At 47.2% G+C, this 15,834-nt stretch overlaps 3 protein-coding genes across 35 annotated transcripts in view; 1 reads left to right on the forward strand and 2 right to left on the reverse strand.

Annotated features, from left to right (window-relative positions):
• Nucleotides 1–976, reverse strand: part of TATDN1 (TatD DNase domain containing 1) — a 39,716-nt gene extending 38,740 nt beyond the window's left edge. For 3 of the 22 annotated variants that reach the window (XM_044743746.2, XM_070481576.1, XM_014854031.3), the window contains exon 1: nucleotides 888–941. Coding sequence is in view for 2 of the 22 variants with exons in the window: in XM_070481571.1 (XP_070337672.1) it covers nucleotides 888–909 (22 nt within the window). In the remaining 20 variants the exon portion in view is untranslated. Of the gene's footprint in view, nucleotides 1–704 lie in introns of all 22 variants that reach the window. The other 19 variants (XM_070481568.1, XM_014854030.3, XM_070481566.1 and 16 more) reach the window with 14 other exon arrangements.
• Nucleotides 976–7,805, forward strand: NDUFB9 (NADH:ubiquinone oxidoreductase subunit B9). Its single transcript, XM_014854034.3, has 4 exons — nucleotides 976–1,146; nucleotides 3,690–3,882; nucleotides 4,509–4,622; nucleotides 7,482–7,805. The coding sequence occupies exons 1-4, from the start codon at nucleotides 1,046–1,048 to the stop codon at nucleotides 7,611–7,613; spliced, it is 540 nt and encodes a 179-aa protein (XP_014709520.1). The 5' UTR covers nucleotides 976–1,045; the 3' UTR covers nucleotides 7,614–7,805.
• Nucleotides 7,806–8,496: 691 nt separating this feature from the next.
• The window catches only part of MTSS1 (MTSS I-BAR domain containing 1), a 160,887-nt gene continuing 153,549 nt past the window's right edge, over nucleotides 8,497–15,834 (reverse strand). For 4 of the 12 annotated variants that reach the window (XM_070481562.1, XM_070481560.1, XM_070481561.1 and 1 more), the window contains 4 exons: nucleotides 13,377–13,550; nucleotides 12,835–12,997; nucleotides 11,020–11,373; nucleotides 8,497–10,911 (listed from right to left, as the gene is read on the reverse strand). In XM_070481562.1, the coding sequence (XP_070337663.1) occupies nucleotides 10,673–10,911; nucleotides 11,020–11,373; nucleotides 12,835–12,997; nucleotides 13,377–13,550 (930 nt within the window). In that variant the 3' untranslated portion in view covers nucleotides 8,497–10,672. Of the gene's footprint in view, nucleotides 11,374–12,834; nucleotides 12,998–13,376; nucleotides 13,551–14,795; nucleotides 14,991–15,834 lie in introns of all 12 variants that reach the window. The other 8 variants (XM_014854028.3, XM_014854023.3, XM_014854027.3 and 5 more) reach the window with 3 other exon arrangements.

Below are 15,834 nucleotides of genomic sequence, written 5' to 3' on the forward strand. Positions count from 1 at the left end.
CCTTCAAGCAGCTGGAAACTCCACAAAGACAAGGATCACGCCCAGCTTTACCCACTGCTGTATCCCACAGGCCAAGGTCCCCAGTACATAAGCGGCACCCAGTGATTTACTTAATGAATGCTCCTGTCAAAAGCCTTCAGTGAAGCCCCACTAGACGCAGGAAAACTAAACTCAGCAAGACATTCGAGTCCCAAGGTACCCTTCCAGCCCTAGCTCTTGCAATGTCCCACAGATTTTCCTAAGTGCATGGTAGTAAATATTCTTACTCCTTCGGCTCCTGTCGCATTTACCCTCTCTTGTTCTACCGATGCTGAATGAACTATTGTACTTGGAAAGTAATAGAACTTCTTTATCTCCCCACTATTTGTGTCCTCCAGTTTCTCCACCAAGTGGTGATGCCAGCGGGGCAGGGACTGGGTCTTTGTGCCCTGTGTTCCCAGGCCAGTGCCTGGCCCACCAGACGCTCAGCAACTGTGATATGACCGCACGAATGAGTTACTGAACGGGTCCCTCGAAGCTATCATCCTCTCGACGACGGAGAGGGGAAGGGACGGGAGCTGCACGTGGGATGAAAAGGAATACAGTGACTGGGCATTTTTGGGGGTAGTTTTGCTTCCTTTTTCTCTTTATTGAATACAACACATATGTCAAAAAGAGCATAAATCATAACCGTACAGCTCGTGAATTTTCACAAATAAGCATACCCGTGAAGCCAGCACCTAGGCGGAGAACATCGCCAGCACGCAGCAGCCTCCCCTCGCCCTGTTCCGCTGAGTGCCCTTTCGACCCTCAAACAGACAGGGAGCTCGAGCCCTGGGCCCTCCGGCCGCAGCGAGCGACGCCCGGAGGGAGACAGAAAAGCCCACGAACCGGAGAAACACTCTTACCCACGAACTTGAAGCGACTCATGCCTGCGGCCCCGGCTCCTCCCCGGCGGAAGCGGAAGTAGCCGCCGTCGCCCAGCCCTCCCGGAAGCCCCGCCCCCTAGCCGACCGCTTCCGGTTTCTCGGGATCCCCCGCGGCCGCTGAAGGTGAGCCGGCCGTCATGGCGTTCTTGGCGTCGGCGGCCTACCTGACCCACCAGCAGAAGGTGTTGCGCCTCTATAAGCGGGCGCTGCGCCACCTGGAGTCGTGGTGCATCCACAGGTGGGAGAGGGGGCCCCAGCGCGCGGGGAGGTGACCGTAGGGGCCCCCACGGAGGCTGAGAGGCCCCGGTGTACCGGGCGGCTCAAGGACTTCTGGGACAGAGTGGGAAGGGGGCCCCTCGCCCCACGGAGCCCACCCGTAGTCCCGGGTTCGAATCCGGGCTTCGTCTCCTGCAGCTGCGAGACCTTGGGGAGTTGTTTATCTGGTCGGGGCCTCAGTGTTCGGAAAAACGGACGCAGGACCTAGCGCAGAGGGTTGCGTGACATTCAGTGAAATAAAGGAAAGTGCCTAAAACTGTAATTGTCATGCTTCCAGCGTTCACTACATAATAGCTTTCATCATGACCACCTCGTATCTGATATGAGCGGTAGTAATATGTGCATGATTTTCTTTAGTCCTCACAACTCTAGATTATTTAGCCTTATTTTACAGATGCAGCTGGTAAGTGGCCAAGCAGAATTAAAAGTCAGGTGTCCACCTCCAAAGTATCATCATCCTCCCACCCCTCCCATCAGCTTTCCTCTTTTTAGCCTCATCCGGTCCTTTTCACTGTCTTCACATCCCACATAATTCTTCAGCTCCCGTGTTATTCTCTTCTTCTTTCCTCTCTCTATCCATCTGTGATTAGTCTTAGAATATAGTATTAAAACTTATGGATTTTTTTCATGGCCTAGATGCAATGCAAGGTGTGAATGCCAAGCCTCCACTCCCTTGTCAGAATCCTAAAACCTGTCCCAGGAGGAAGGCTTTGGGGAAAAACCTCTAAATGATGGAAAACTGAGTAGACCTGGAAGAGTTGTGGAGGGTATCTTTGAAGCCCAGATCGCATACTTGTGATTATTGGAAATTCATCAACCCGTTTCTCTTTGCTAGGCAGGAAGATGGTTCAGTGTAGTAGGATTGTTAGTTTCCTCCCTGAGTTTTCCTTATTCGTTCGTTCATCTGACGGAATTTGCAATTCAGGTTCTACGCTGGATGCTGAATGAATAAAAGTTAATAAGCCCTCTTTCTCAGCTGTAGCAACTCATGGATTAATGGGGAAGATGGGCATGTATACAAATAGATCACATAAAGAATTAGCAGTGTTATAAAGGTGAAGGAAGTCAAGCCATCAAGAATTCAGGTAATGCTGAACTACATCTGGGAATGTAGTTTTGGAGGACGGAGTAAAAGTAGCTACTGTGGTAACACTGACTCAGTGTTTTGTTAATCTCACTGACATCCCTTCTCAGCTGCCTGAGTTTTCTTCTTCCATTTTCCCTCCTAGTGCTTCCTCCATTTGTTCTCCCTGGTTCCATCCTGGGACCTCTGTTATTGCTGGATATATACTTGGGGTAGCCTCATCTAATGCTGGGACTTGAGTTTCTACCTATGCTAATTTGTCTCTGGAGCTGTATTTCCAACTGTAAGATCACCTCAGTTGTCCGCAACTCAACTTGTTTAAATTCTTTGAAACCAAACTCATTTTCTTTTCACTACCCCATTCTCATTCTCTTCCATAATTTCCTGCATCAGCTAGTGGCATTACTAGTAACAGTCACTGAGCTTTAAGTCTTAGAATTGTTTTCAGGTACTCCCTTCTCATCCCTCTGCCAATGATACACGTACTTGTACGCCATGTATAATTGGACACTGATTTTTGTAAATTCTCTCCCCAGTGTAATAATATTAGTAACTGACCTTATTGAACACCGAGGAGGTACCAGGCACTATCTAAAGTGTGTTTATGTGTTTTAGCTCATCTATGGTTTGGGACAACCTTGAGATATAGATACTGTTATTAACACTTTTATAGAGGAGGAACCCATGGCCTAAAGACATTAAGTAACTTGCCCCATATTACACAGCTAGTAAGTGGCTACGATTCAGTCCCAAGCAATCTGACCTGAGAGCCCAGTCTCATAATTTTGTAATCTAAATGTTTCTCTCCTGTCACCATCTGTCACTGTTGCTGGCTTCAGGCCCTTGTCCTCTGTGGCCTGGATTATTGTCAAAGCCTCCAAAGTGATCTCTGCCCAGTTTCTTCTAGAACCTGAGCATAACTTGCCTAAGGCATGCAGCTAGTGTCAGAGTCAGGATTCAAACCCAGGTCCTTCTGATTTGAGCAGTAGTGTTTCCGCCATGTAATACCTCCCTTCTTATTCATCTTTGTAACTCCAGTATTTAGCAGCGCCTAATGCAAGGTAGGAGGAAATTCAATAAATTGTCATTGAATGCATGTTGAATGATGCTAAAGAGGCTGTAGGTTTTCTTTTTTGCTAATTCTCTTTTTCCTTTAAATCATTATTCCTTTGTTGGAGGAGAGAGGGAAAGAGTGGTTAGGCTGTATTTGATAGAGTATTTTTTTGCTGCTGGTGTTTGGGGAGCTGCCGAGGAAGCAGTCAGAATGATGTGGCTGCTCCATTGGCCGGGTCTGGGGAGGTGCCAGGGAGTTACACGACTCATCCAGAAGACATCAGTGGAAGTACAGCTTCTTGTCAGACAGTAATCCTGCCCAGTTGAGTAGATAACATTTCTAATCTCCAAAATCATTTTGGTTTAAGGGACAAATATCGGTACTTTGCTTGTTTGTTGAGAGCCCGGTTTGAAGAACATAAGAATGAAAAGGATATGGTGAAGGCCACCCAGCTGCTGAGGGAGGCGGAGGAAGAATTCTGGTACAATCAGCATCCTCAGCCGTACATCTTCCCTGAGTCTCCTGGGGGCACCTCCTATGAGAGATACGAGTGTTACAAGGTAGGTGAGGACTCCAGTGGCGACCGCCTTCTAGAGAACTTGGTCTCTCCAGGCCCAAGCCTCAGCCTTAGAAATCACTCGCCCTCTTAGGGGCAGCAAGGAGATTTCTTTCCTGACAGTTGTAGATAGGTACTTTTCTTCAGCTGTCAGTTTTCTCTCTCCCAGATGACATTAAAACTTTTCTTTCTAAATTCAACTCCAAGGTCTTGTGGTATCTTTTTGGCAACACAGAGTGCTAAATTACTTGGTGAATAAGTCATTTTTGGACCTTAAAGTTAACCAATTTGGATTGGCGCTTAGTATTTCTGAGAAATTCTAGCTCATACTTCCAAATAACATAAACCCATTCTGGATACTTAGAGAACGCAGGGAGGAGGGGAATGACACCACTTCCCTTTGGACTGGCATTGCTGTTTTTCAGCCCGAGGCTGTTTTACTCTAAGGGTCTCTCCTGTATGGTGGCCCTTGCTGGTCCTCTGTTGTTCATTGCTTAATGTCAGAAACAGTCTGATACTTGTAATGGTTATAAAAATGCACGTTGATTTTCGTCTTGTCTCCTGAGCAGGCCCTTCAGTGGCATGTAAGTGTATCCTCTGGGATGACGCCCTGATTGCCTCTCCTGACAGGTTCCTGAGTGGTGCTTAGATGACTGGCATCCTTCCGAGAAGGCAATGTATCCTGATTACTTTGCCAAGAGAGAGCAGTGGAAGAAGCTACGGAGGGAAAGCTGGGAGCGGGAGGTGAGTCTGACCTGCATTTTATGGCCCACGTGGTCAACACCTCGAAGGAGCTCAGGTTTTGTTCCCCACGTGCAGAAGTTGAATTCCCAGCTGTGACCGTTACTCGGGCCCCTTGTGTCTCAGATATACTTTTGTTTGAAAGTGTGTTAAGTGTAGCATTTACAGCCTTCTCACACATAGGTTACAGAGAGTTCCCTGGTCTTTTTGGGTTTTCTGTTCTCTGATTTTGCTTCTCCCCTCCTGCTCCAACTCTGTCCTTTGCCTGACCTATTATCTATACCCTACAATCCCTTAACTTTCCTCTCTACCAGTGCCTTGACATTTTCCACTCATCTTATGATGTCTGATTTACATGTTTAAAAGCCCACTCTTGCTGTAGTGTGAAGAATATATTGGAGAGGGCAAGGGGAGAAGTGGAGAGACCAGTTTGGGATTATTGCAGTTTAGTCAAAAGATTATGGCAGCCAGCGCTAGGATGGAAGCAGTGGATATGGAAGGACACAGATTCAGGATATGTCCAAACAGAGGGACAGGAAGATTGACTGGATGTGCGGGATGCCTGAAAGACAGGGAGGGATCAAGAATGAGTTCCAGGTTTTAAGCTTTAACCTGTGAAGCTTGGTTGATGGTGTTTATTGAGATAGGGAAGATGGGGGGTGGGGGGGAACAGGTGTCAGAGGGACAATCAAGTGTTGAGTTTTAAATTTGTTTAAGAATGCTAAACGTGAGAATCCTGTGAGACGTCGTGTGCACATGTCAGTAGGCGACTGTGGATGTAGGAATATGTTATTCAAAGGAGAGATTTGAGCTCAAAATAGAAATTTTTGAGTTATCACTTGTTTTAAAAGCCATGGACACGTATGAGATTCTTGAGAGAGTAGAGAGAGAAGAAAGGTCGCAGGAGCTGCCACTTGTAGAGGGACCAAGGAGCCTCTAGCAAGGGAGAGGGGGACTCGGGAGGTGTGACAGCAGAGGCCAAGAGAATGTGGTTCAGGAATGGCCCAGGCCAAGTCATCTTTGCTGAAAGTTGCTAAAAGGTGGACTAGAGGGAGTACTGGAAATAACATCCAAGACTTGGGCTACAGGAAGGGCATTCGTGGCCTTGACTAGAGCCTTTTCTGGAGGGTTTAATCCCACTGAACAGTGAGCAGGAAGTGAGGAAGAGAAGACAGGAGGGGAGAGAATTCTTGAGAAGTTTTGCTGAGAACAGTAACTGGGCAGAAGCTGGAGCCCAAGGGATCATTTTCTTTTAAGATAAGAAAAAATGATGCATATGTGCTGATGAGAAGAGTTGGGGGAAGAGATGGAATAGGCACAGGAGGAAAGTTTTTGGGAAGAAGAATGGGATCCCAAGCATGGACGGAGGCCCTTGAAAGGAGAAGGGGTTCTTCCTCCATCATAGGTGGACAAAAGATTTATGTAAATGCATTTGGGTTAGAAGTTTTGATGATGGGAAAACGACGACTTCTATAATGGCTTCTCTTTTTAGTGAGATAAGAGGAAAAGCCGAGAAGTGGTTGCAGCGTGTTTGGAGAATGTGGAAAAAGTGTGATAATCACAGGGAGAGGATGAGCTTACAGGAGGATGGTAATGAGATTGCCGTGTGGTGTTGAAGACCCATTTCAATGAAGTTGGAAATCAAGTGTTGTGACACCAATTTTTTCTAGTGGTTTTTTTCTCTTTAGCAATACTAGCCGTATAGGTGCAGGCTTGAAGGTGGATGGTGCGGTTTGTCCACTGTGGAGTGGCAGGACTTGAGGTTCTTCAAAAGGGAGTGATTGCCATGATGGAGTCTAGGCTGGATAAAGACGGGAAGTCAAGACAGGAGGCTGACGCAGAGAGAGATGGGCAAGGTGGGCGGGAGGATCCGTGTACTGGTGGTCTCTACAAGTTTCAAGTATTTTCAAGGGGGCATTTAAGCAGATGAGCTGGAAGGGGACACTGTGGTGGGATAATGGGATATTTGAATTCATGATTTTGAAAGTTGTGCTAGTTCTGGTGATAAGGTCCAGGATGGTGACTGTTGGAAGTCCTTGACCAAGGTGAAGCAGAAGGAAAGTCGGTGTGACCAAGGTGGGCAGTGTTTTCTAAGAGCTGTCTCAGCATTTGGGAACGTGAGGTATTTATTTGTGGAGAGTAGCAGGTTACTTCTGCAGTTGATCACCATGATAATCTCCTTTTCTCCACAAAAAAAAGTTCCTCCTTTACCTATTCCATCTCTTTGACATTATTAAACAGCGCATGTGCGTGAGGCTCCGGTTAGCCACAATCCAGAACTGATTTGTTTGGAGGAAGCTTCAGAAAATCAGTGATCTGGAAAGTGATCTCTTAGGTGTCCTCCTCTATTAGGACAGTGATAGTCTTGGAGATCTCTGGAACTGAGGCTAGCTGGGCAATGGCAGACAGAACTGAGCACATTTGTACATGTGATTTCATGTTATTTCTCGTCCTGGTTGTTATTTGGGGGGCCTTAAGGTTTACATCCTTAATGGATTTGAGGTTTCTTAGTAGTGGTTTTGGAGAGCACTTAGCTGAGACAAAAATAAATGTTTTTGGGGGGGAACAGGTGGGGAGGCCATAACAAAGGGGAATTAGAATGGTGACTGTCGTGGTTTTGTGTATTGAATATGAGGTGGGGTAAGAGGGTTTGTTCTCAGCTTTGCTGTTTAAGAATGGGAAAACCTTTAAGGAGAATAGCTTTTCTGTCTGAGTTATAGTGTGGGTATAAAAATAATGCAAGTATATATAAAAAGCACTTTTCTGTAGTGAGGATCACATAGTGTGTAATGTGATATACAACAGCAGACTTTATAGTCAGTTAGACTCCTTTTCTAATTGTTCCTTCCTTACCCCTTCTAGGTTAAGCAGCTGCAGGAGGAAACTCCGCTTGGTGGTCCCCACACTGAAGCTTTGCCCCCGGCCCGAAAGGAAGGTGATTTGCCCCCACTGTGGTGGCATATTGTGACTAGGCCCCGGGAGCGGCCTATGTAGAGAGAGGAAGACACCTCACCAGTCGTGCTTGCAAGTGAAAAAGTTACAGAGCATACACATACTTGCCCTAATAAAAATAACTCAGTATCGTCTGATGAGACTGATGTGTTCTTCTGAGGACTAACATGATGCCAAGTGACTACGCTACTGTCCTTTTCTTACCAGTTGTGCATATAAAGTATGTGAAATGTGGTCAGCTGTGTTCTTTTCTTCCCCATTCAGTCGTGTTGATTGATAGCACGTTATCAGTAAGGGAAAACTATGCAACAGACCCAGATACAAGATTTACTCTGATGATTGAGTTGAACAAACTCCAGTTGAATGTTTAATTCACTGTAGTGGCTGGAAGGAATATGAAGCCAAGAGGAGAAGGTACACTAATTTGGAGGACTTGATACCTTTTGGTTTTCTAACAAGTCCACTAATGGAATTTTAGTTTTGATTAAAAGGATAACTCTCCCTAAGAAGCACACATTCAATAAATAAACATGGAGTTTATGGGGTTCGCTCAGGAGTGGAGGTTTGATGGGTGAGGTTAAAGGGCCTGATCTGGGATAAAACTTTTTTTGTGACGCTTATTAGGAGGCAGTTTTCCAGCTTTGCTTCGTCTGCCGGAGCTTGGATTGTCTGCAGACACAAAGGTACGGGTACAGCAGAACGCTTTAACTGTCTGAAGAAGTGTCTGTACTGAAACTGTCAGCCAAACCCAGCTACTTTGAGTTCTGGATAACGCATTAGAGCTGACTTCCGATACTTAGTTCAGGCAGCTAGTGTTCTTAGGTCTCATAACCATCACAAAAATGCTTTGTCAATTTTCTAAGCTCAGTCTGAGTCTCATTTAACTAAGACCAAGTGAGTTTTAAGAAGACTTGAAATACAGGACTTTTTCTTTCTAGTGGTTCTTTATTTATAATGTAGGCTGAAGCAATTGTTACAAGGTAGAAGGGAGACACATTACACAATTGTTATTTATACAAGTTGAGAACAAAAAACTGCACAGGGAGAGGTCAACTCTCAGTACAAACTAGCAACTAAAGCACAATAATTTACCTTTAGAAACGATTTCTTTATTTTTAGCTGTGACACTGCTTTTACAATATGCAAAAACACAAACAGAACTACCCAAGGTGTTTTGTCACATTCTTTCTACAGTGAATTTGGCAACATTTTATATTAAATTTATTCAGATTATACTAACGTTTAAAAACTAAACAAGTGAAAAGCTGTACCAAGGTACAGTTACATCCATTTATTTCAAAGGTTCAAAATACCACTTTGATCTATTGTGATTACCTTGCAGTGATTTCTGCTTTTGCAAAAACCATCTCAAGCATCATATGCACAATGCATCAGCTACTTTTAGTCATCAAGATTGGTGGGCTAAACCACAGGCACTACTGTTGCTTATATTCTGTAAAAGGAGCTTGTTTTTCAAAGAAAAAAAGCTTAAATAGTTTCTAATAATCATGCCTTTGCTTTAAAGCCATAACATAAAATGTCCTTGAGCAATCACAGCAGTGTTAAATGTTAGTATATAGAACAGTGACTATACAGGTACGTTACTCTCACATCCAATGCAGTTATGTATTAAAGCATAAGATTATGTAATTGAAGATTCGAGCCAACAGAAATCTGCAGGGTCTGGGGGACACAGCACTTTCAACTCACCAACTGCTGCCGGGCTTGCTTGCTGTCTTTAATATCACTCTCTTCTCCAAATGTGAGCCCTTGAAATCTACAAATCTCTGTTGGCTTTAGGGGACGGGCATTAGAACAAATTTAACTTTCACTTAAAAAAGAAAAGACATAAATCCATTCCAAAAAACATTACCTAGAATACAAAAAAAGGGACAATATAGCGGTCGGATTCCCAGTGACAATAAATAAATCCTCCTCTCTTCAATGTTTAGTATGAGGCCAATTAACTGCCATTTATTTAAAAGAAGATAAGAAAAACAAGCCCCCAGATTGGTAAACACATCAGCAAGTTGCTAGACTTCAAGCTGGTTACCCTTGTTAAATCCGCTTGAGTTTTTTCAAAATATTTGGGCTTTTCAACGCGCCCAGCCTGCTGGGCACAGTTAAGTAAAAGGCATTTGCTATATCTAAGAATTCCCTGCTATCATTTTTAAATGTTTTCACATTTTTAAAACTGCCTTACCCTTTTGGATGTATTTGGATTCCATGAAAGTGGGTGTAACAGACCAGTAACTAAAGTGGAGGATCCTATGGCTACCCGGTGGCAGCGGCATGCACGGGATTGGAGGTGGGTGCTGTGTGCAGTCAAGAGGAATCGTGGGAGAAAGAAGTCCTTAAACACCCTACAGAAACAAACACTGCAATCCAGTATGGCTTATTCGGATGCATTTACCATGAAGCTACTAGAAATTCAACCTACGAGGCTACTCTTAAATGTAACAGGATCGGCTATGTTGACAGTGTGCCCCTCCCACGGCCCTCCCCCCAATCCCAACACAGTCTACCGTTTCCAGATTTACTTCACTCTGAGTATTGCTCATCAATTGTTAACTCCTGCTTTTCTCATCCAGAACATAGTATATTTAAATGAAGATTTTACCCCTTAGCCATTTTGTTTGTACATTAAAATAACCTGAATTTGCTTCTAAGCCAGACAACTACAATGCATCTACAAAAGCTTGCAGAAAAAAAAGAGAAACGAGAAAGCTAAGTATAGTCATCCTTTTTTCTGAAATTAACTACTTCATGGTTCCCCTGCCCCAACCACCCCCCATTATGCATTTAAAATTTTACAAAGACTTGTAAAAAAGTTAAATGGAATTTGGCACCTTCAGAAAAATCAAAAGGGAAACTAAGATTAAAATGTGCAGAAAGAAAACTGTCAATATTTACAAATTAAAAGGTCAAGATTATGTCAGTTACATATGTTGCTTTTCATTATCTAAAGGTGTCGAGTACTTTCAAAAGAGCTGTATTCTGAGTTGCCTACAAAATCTTGATTATAGATTGGAATGGATCAAGACAAATTAGGTATTATTAATTAAACAGTTCGTTCCTCACTGGCAGCATTTCTTGTGAGCCTAAGAAAGGCGAGGGGCTGAGCGGTCATTGGTCATGGTCTTCTTCAGTTTCACGCCCCTTCGGATGGCATTCAGCATGTCTTCTCCCTGCGGGCTCTCTCTCGGGCTCAGGTCTGCAGGATCGCTCTCTGGAATCTGGCCTGGGGAGGCAGTGGCACTTGAGGGATCCCTTTCCTGGTCTTCGGCCTCGCTTTCTGGAATCGCCTGTCTGTGCTCCTCGGGGATACTTGGCTTCGGGCCTGGAAGAGGAGGGTTGACGGAGGCTTGGCCACTCCACATCGAGGAGGGCATGCTGGTGACACCCTGGGGGCCCTCACCCACAGATGGTGACTCGGGGCTGTGCTCACCCCGCTCCTCTGGCCCATCCAGAGGGGATGGCAACACCCCAGGGAGGTCTGGGACAGTTGGGGTCTTGACAGGGATCACAGGGGTCTTGATGGGGATGGGACCAGCTCCAATGGTCCCCCGGCGGACAGAAGGTTTGGTGGAAGGGGTCCGTCGAATGGTTGCAACCCCTGGAGTGACCATAGCAGGTCCAAGGGTGGTGGGGAGGCCAGCAGTTGAGGCTGGGCGCTTGGCTTGGAACATCCGTCGGTAGGACTGGCTGATGTCACTGTTTCTCGGAATGGTGGAGGATTTGTCAAACTCCTGCTGATCTGCCTCCTGGTCACCACTTACCGAGAAATAATCATAATCTGAAACTGATGATAATATTCGATTAGAAATATCCAAGGCAGCAGCTTTGCTTTTTTGATTGTGTGTCGGAAGAACAAAAGCACAAAGGGCAGAGCACTTCACCTACCATCTCCTCCCACACCCACCCCCGCCCCCGGTCTCTGTGCCACCCTTAGACGCCCTCGGTGTCTAAGAACTCGCTGGCACGGATCTTCGTTTTGTTCACTCATGTACCCTGAGCACCTACTATGGTGTGGGGCATAGTAGGCACGCACTCAAATACCGTTGGGAGTTGGAGAGTGTAACACTGCCAGGCTGCAGCAAAGCTACCTCTGAGCGTCTCTGGGAGGAATACGGGGATGGAAACAGAAAACATATTCTACAAACCCTCCCATCCGGAATGCAACACAAGAAGCAAACCTCAAACAGACTATCACAGACCTTACTATCTCCCTTGTAATTAACTTGTCAGGCGACAGCTAGTAAAAGAATGGAGCTACTGGCAATGAGTCCCTGAAAATAGGTACAAGATAGGTTCCATCAGGGATGTGTGGTCACTTCCTCTCAACATACGGGGTCACGTGGGAGGGGCAAGTTTACAGATTAAACATCTTAGAGCAGGTTTCTGAACAGCAGCACAACTGACATTTGGTGCCAGATGAATTCTTTGTTGTTGGGGCGCCGGGGGGCCCTGCTGTATATTCTATGATGTCTAGCAGCATCCCTGGCTTCTACTCACAAGGTGCCAGTAGCACCCTCCACCAGCTACAACCACCAACAAAGGTCCCCAGACCTTGCCAAATGTCCCCTGGGAAGCAAAATCACCTCCATTTAGACTCACTGTCTTAGAGGCTTTGACTGACGGACTGCAAATAGGCTTGGTCAGCTACCGCAGATCTATTCTAGCTGCCAGGCCACCTTCTTGCTGGCTAGTGTGTGGAGCGGGTTGGGGTTGAGGGAGGCAAAGTTGACAGAGGATTTAGCTGGAATAGGTTCAGAGTTTGGGCTTCAGACTCTAACAGACCTTAGCTTCAAACTCCCAGCTCTGCTTCATATTCATTTTGTGAATTTGGGAAAGTTACGGAGCCTCAGTCTCCACATACGCAAAATTGGGATATTACATAAGTGGTTGTGACAAGTAAATGGGAAAATAAATATAAAGTGCTAAAACACAAATGACATTATTATCATGAACAGCATCTGCCTGAGTTTAAGTTGGGAACTACCCTGTACCCTGACAGTGAGAAACGAGAGAAGTTGCAAGAGTCCGGTCACTTCCTTAGATGGCAGCCCCCTGACAAGCACCGCTCAGCCCTCTGAAGCATTCTGAGACGGTGAAAACAATTCTGAAGCCGAGCTGTGAGCCAGGGCTTACACTGTGGTGAAACGGACTCCCTGCTCTTCTGCCTCCTCCCAGCAGGGCCCACCCCTTTTCCTTGCCTGGAACTGCTCAGGAAGCCAAACGGGAAACCCCAGGCTGCCTGTACCTTGGGAGGGGATGGTGTCCTCAGAGCAGCACGGTGTGGTCGTCTGCGTGCTGTAGCCGCTGGAGCACTGAAGTGAGTCCCGGCTGCTCCTCTGGGTGTCCAGCTGGAGGCCCCGCGACAGAGCCAGTGCCAATTCTTCACAAGCCTCCATCTCCTCACCAGGCTGCAGGTTGGAGAGAGACACACACACAGACAAGCCACCAGGGCCATGAGTCCCCTGTCTGATGTCCCCAGAGCCTTTTGCGGTGGGGCCTCAATATTATTTCTACTCTGCTCCAGAGAACACCAGCTGTCTGTGAGCCCAGGAGGCTATCAACTTGCTTGGGTCCTACCCACACTCTAGAAAGTCCTACGTGTCTGATTCCGACACAAGGCTTTTCCCCAGGGGCTTTCTAATGCTCTAGAACAGGGAGTGGGGAAAAGGGGCTGAGGTCCCTCCAGCTCAAAGGCTCAGCTGGACTCAGCCTGCCACTGCTGGCCAGCATCTGGCCACCAGCCAGGTGGAAAGGGGCCCAACCAGCTGGAGAGAACAAGAGCGTCACCCTGGTGGCAGCCGACACGGTCATGCTCCGTGGTCTCTGGGCCTCCTCGGCTGCTGCAGGTGCACCGCCCGTGGCAGCGGGGCCACCCGCACCAGGGTCGGGCTCGCGCTTCTCCTTGCGGCGCTGCAGGGTGTTCACCAGCGGCTGATCGTAGGGGCCCGGCTTAGCCCAATCCTACGGAGAAGCAGCACGGTCAGGGGCCAGGGCCAACCCTCGGACCGCGGCCCCACAAGGCCGCTGGGCCCCTCGGGGGAAGCGGGCTGGGACAGGCCCGCAGGCCCCTTCTATGCCCTCATCCCGCTCTGGAAGAAGAGGTGGAAAACCCTTTTGGGGGCTTCCTGGGTATTTCCTCTTTCCTCCTATGGGTCCCAAAATTAAAACCCTCAACAACCAGGCAGACAGCCCGTGGGAGACTCTAGTTAACAGCTACCTGACAGCTGACCAACTGTCTAAGGTGTATGAAGGCACCAGCCAAGGGAGGGCATGTCCCCAGGATCGGGGCCTCCCTTCTGATGGCTGAAAGCACCCTCTCTCCTCTAGCAGCCAAAATGACGTCACTTCAGCGGATTGGCCACCAGGGGGCACTAAAGGAACCTCAGCCACTCTCCCTGAGGCTGAATCTCCTCTTCCAGGAAACTAGGCCCCAAAAGGGGGGACTTCAGGATGTGCCCTCTGAGGTTCACCACAGAGGGAGGGAAGACCCCTGGGGTCAGTAGTCTGAGAGGTCAGAGCCACCTGGGAGGAATGGAGTCAAGACCCTGCTCAAGATGTTAGCAGTCTATGGACCTACTATTCAAATTAGGGGCCTCCTCTCAAAACGAAGTAGAATTCCTCCTGGCATCAACTGCACTTGCTAGGAATTAATTTTAAAACTTTGTTTGTATGTTACAGCAAACATGTCTTAATATAAAACAATCAAGATTAAAAGTCTGCATGTACTTTTAAGATAAAACATGATAAGCCAAAACATATATTGGGTTTTGGTTCTGTTACCATGGCCCAACAAGGGACTCATCAGGGGAAAAGTCTGGAAAACACGGTCGAGGAGCACAGCCCCCACCAGCCCCTGATAACAGTGACACCCTGAAGTGGCCCCAGGAGGGCAGAACTGGGACTTGCAACTTGGAACTGACGTCCTACAATGCCACATCTGGGTCTGCTGTCTAACAGGGGTGAACTATGCTTCCTCGCCAATCTCAGCTCCACGTGGAAATTTCTATCTCGGCGCTGCCTGCTGCTTTGCGGTTCTCCCCAATGGGAATTAACTTAGGGAGAGGTGTTATGGGGAAGAAGGCAGAGTGTGAAAGGAAGGGGGTGAGGGCGGAATCGGGGTGAGTGAGGATTATGGGACAGAAGAGGGGTGAGCACAGAGGCAATGAGGGGGGAGAGGGAGTGAGAGGAGGGAGGAGAGACACAAACCTTCCAGCTAGGGATCTGAGATGACGGGAACATGCCGGGCCCAATGGTGTAATAATGAGCGTAGTCTGGAAGGTGGACAGAGGTGACCCGAGGGAGCAGGCGGGAGGCAGGCAGGCAACGAGGGAAAAGGCTTGCCCCCACGGGCCCCACATGGGACTCACTTGATAAACTATAGTGAGAAAACCCATTAGACAACTGGAAACAAAACAAACAAAAAAGGGGGGGAAAAAAGGAAAAAAAAATTAATATAACAGGATGAGTGTTGAGATACAAGATGGTACTGACATTCAAGGGAGTGGGGGACACCTGAATATTTGTAAATAAAACAAACATCGGGGCTCTGCTGCTCGTGGATGATCCCTGAGGCGAGAGAAAAGAGCCAGGGTACAAAGGATGCACGCTTATTTGACACCAAAATAAGTATTCAGTTGAAGAACTATTTCCTCTACATTTTGAAATAGTCTGGAAATTGATCAGTGTCCTTAATTTGTGGCGTTCAATTATTTAACGAAGCATCATCTCACGGCGATAGCAATCGGCTCATCTCATTATGCAAATTTAAGAATTTTAAAGCATCTTCAACTGAATCTGTGCATTCTAGGTTTCCAAAATCATCACACTGTTCAGGAGCAGATTCCAAACTGGGGTAAAGGCGGAGGGGTTGCAAATTAAAAGGTAGAAAAGTACACAGCCTCTGACGCAGAGAAATGTCATGTCCGAGGGGATGGTAACAAGGAGGCTATGGTAGGTGGGGTGCTTGGGAGGGAAGTGGGGAGATGGATGAGCACACATGACACTGTTCTGGGAAGCAGGCTTCACACCTCTGGGTTCCCCATACCCCTTCCTCTCCCTCGGGACAACCGCACGGTCGTAGCTCAGGAGCCAGGCACCCATTCAAGAGAAGGCCCTCAGTCCTGTCCCTCCCTGTCCCCCAGAGGGGCTGCTGCTGGTGTAGATTTTGAGTTTCCAGGTTCCTGCAGCTGCACCGGTGAGCATCAGGCAGGAGGGGGGGAGGGAGGGGCCGTGGCTGGGACCCCCG

The sequence above is a fragment of the Equus asinus genome, chromosome 12 (assembly GCF_041296235.1).
Source record: "Equus asinus isolate D_3611 breed Donkey chromosome 12, EquAss-T2T_v2, whole genome shotgun sequence".
In the NCBI taxonomy this organism is placed as follows: domain Eukaryota; kingdom Metazoa; phylum Chordata; class Mammalia; order Perissodactyla; family Equidae; genus Equus; species Equus asinus.

What these genes read in the sequence shown, in the direction of transcription:
- NDUFB9 (XM_014854034.3), top strand. Translation starts at nt 1,046, where the DNA reads ATGGCGTTCTTGGCGTCGGCGGCCTACCTGACCCACCAGCAGAAGGTG. An exon ending in GAGTCGTGGTGCATCCACAG is followed by an intron (nt 1,147 to 3,689) that starts GTGGGAGAGGGG and finishes TTTTGGTTTAAG; the next exon opens with GGACAAATATCGGTACTTTG. An exon ending in GGGAAAGCTGGGAGCGGGAG is followed by an intron (nt 4,623 to 7,481) that starts GTGAGTCTGACC and finishes TACCCCTTCTAG; the next exon opens with GTTAAGCAGCTGCAGGAGGA.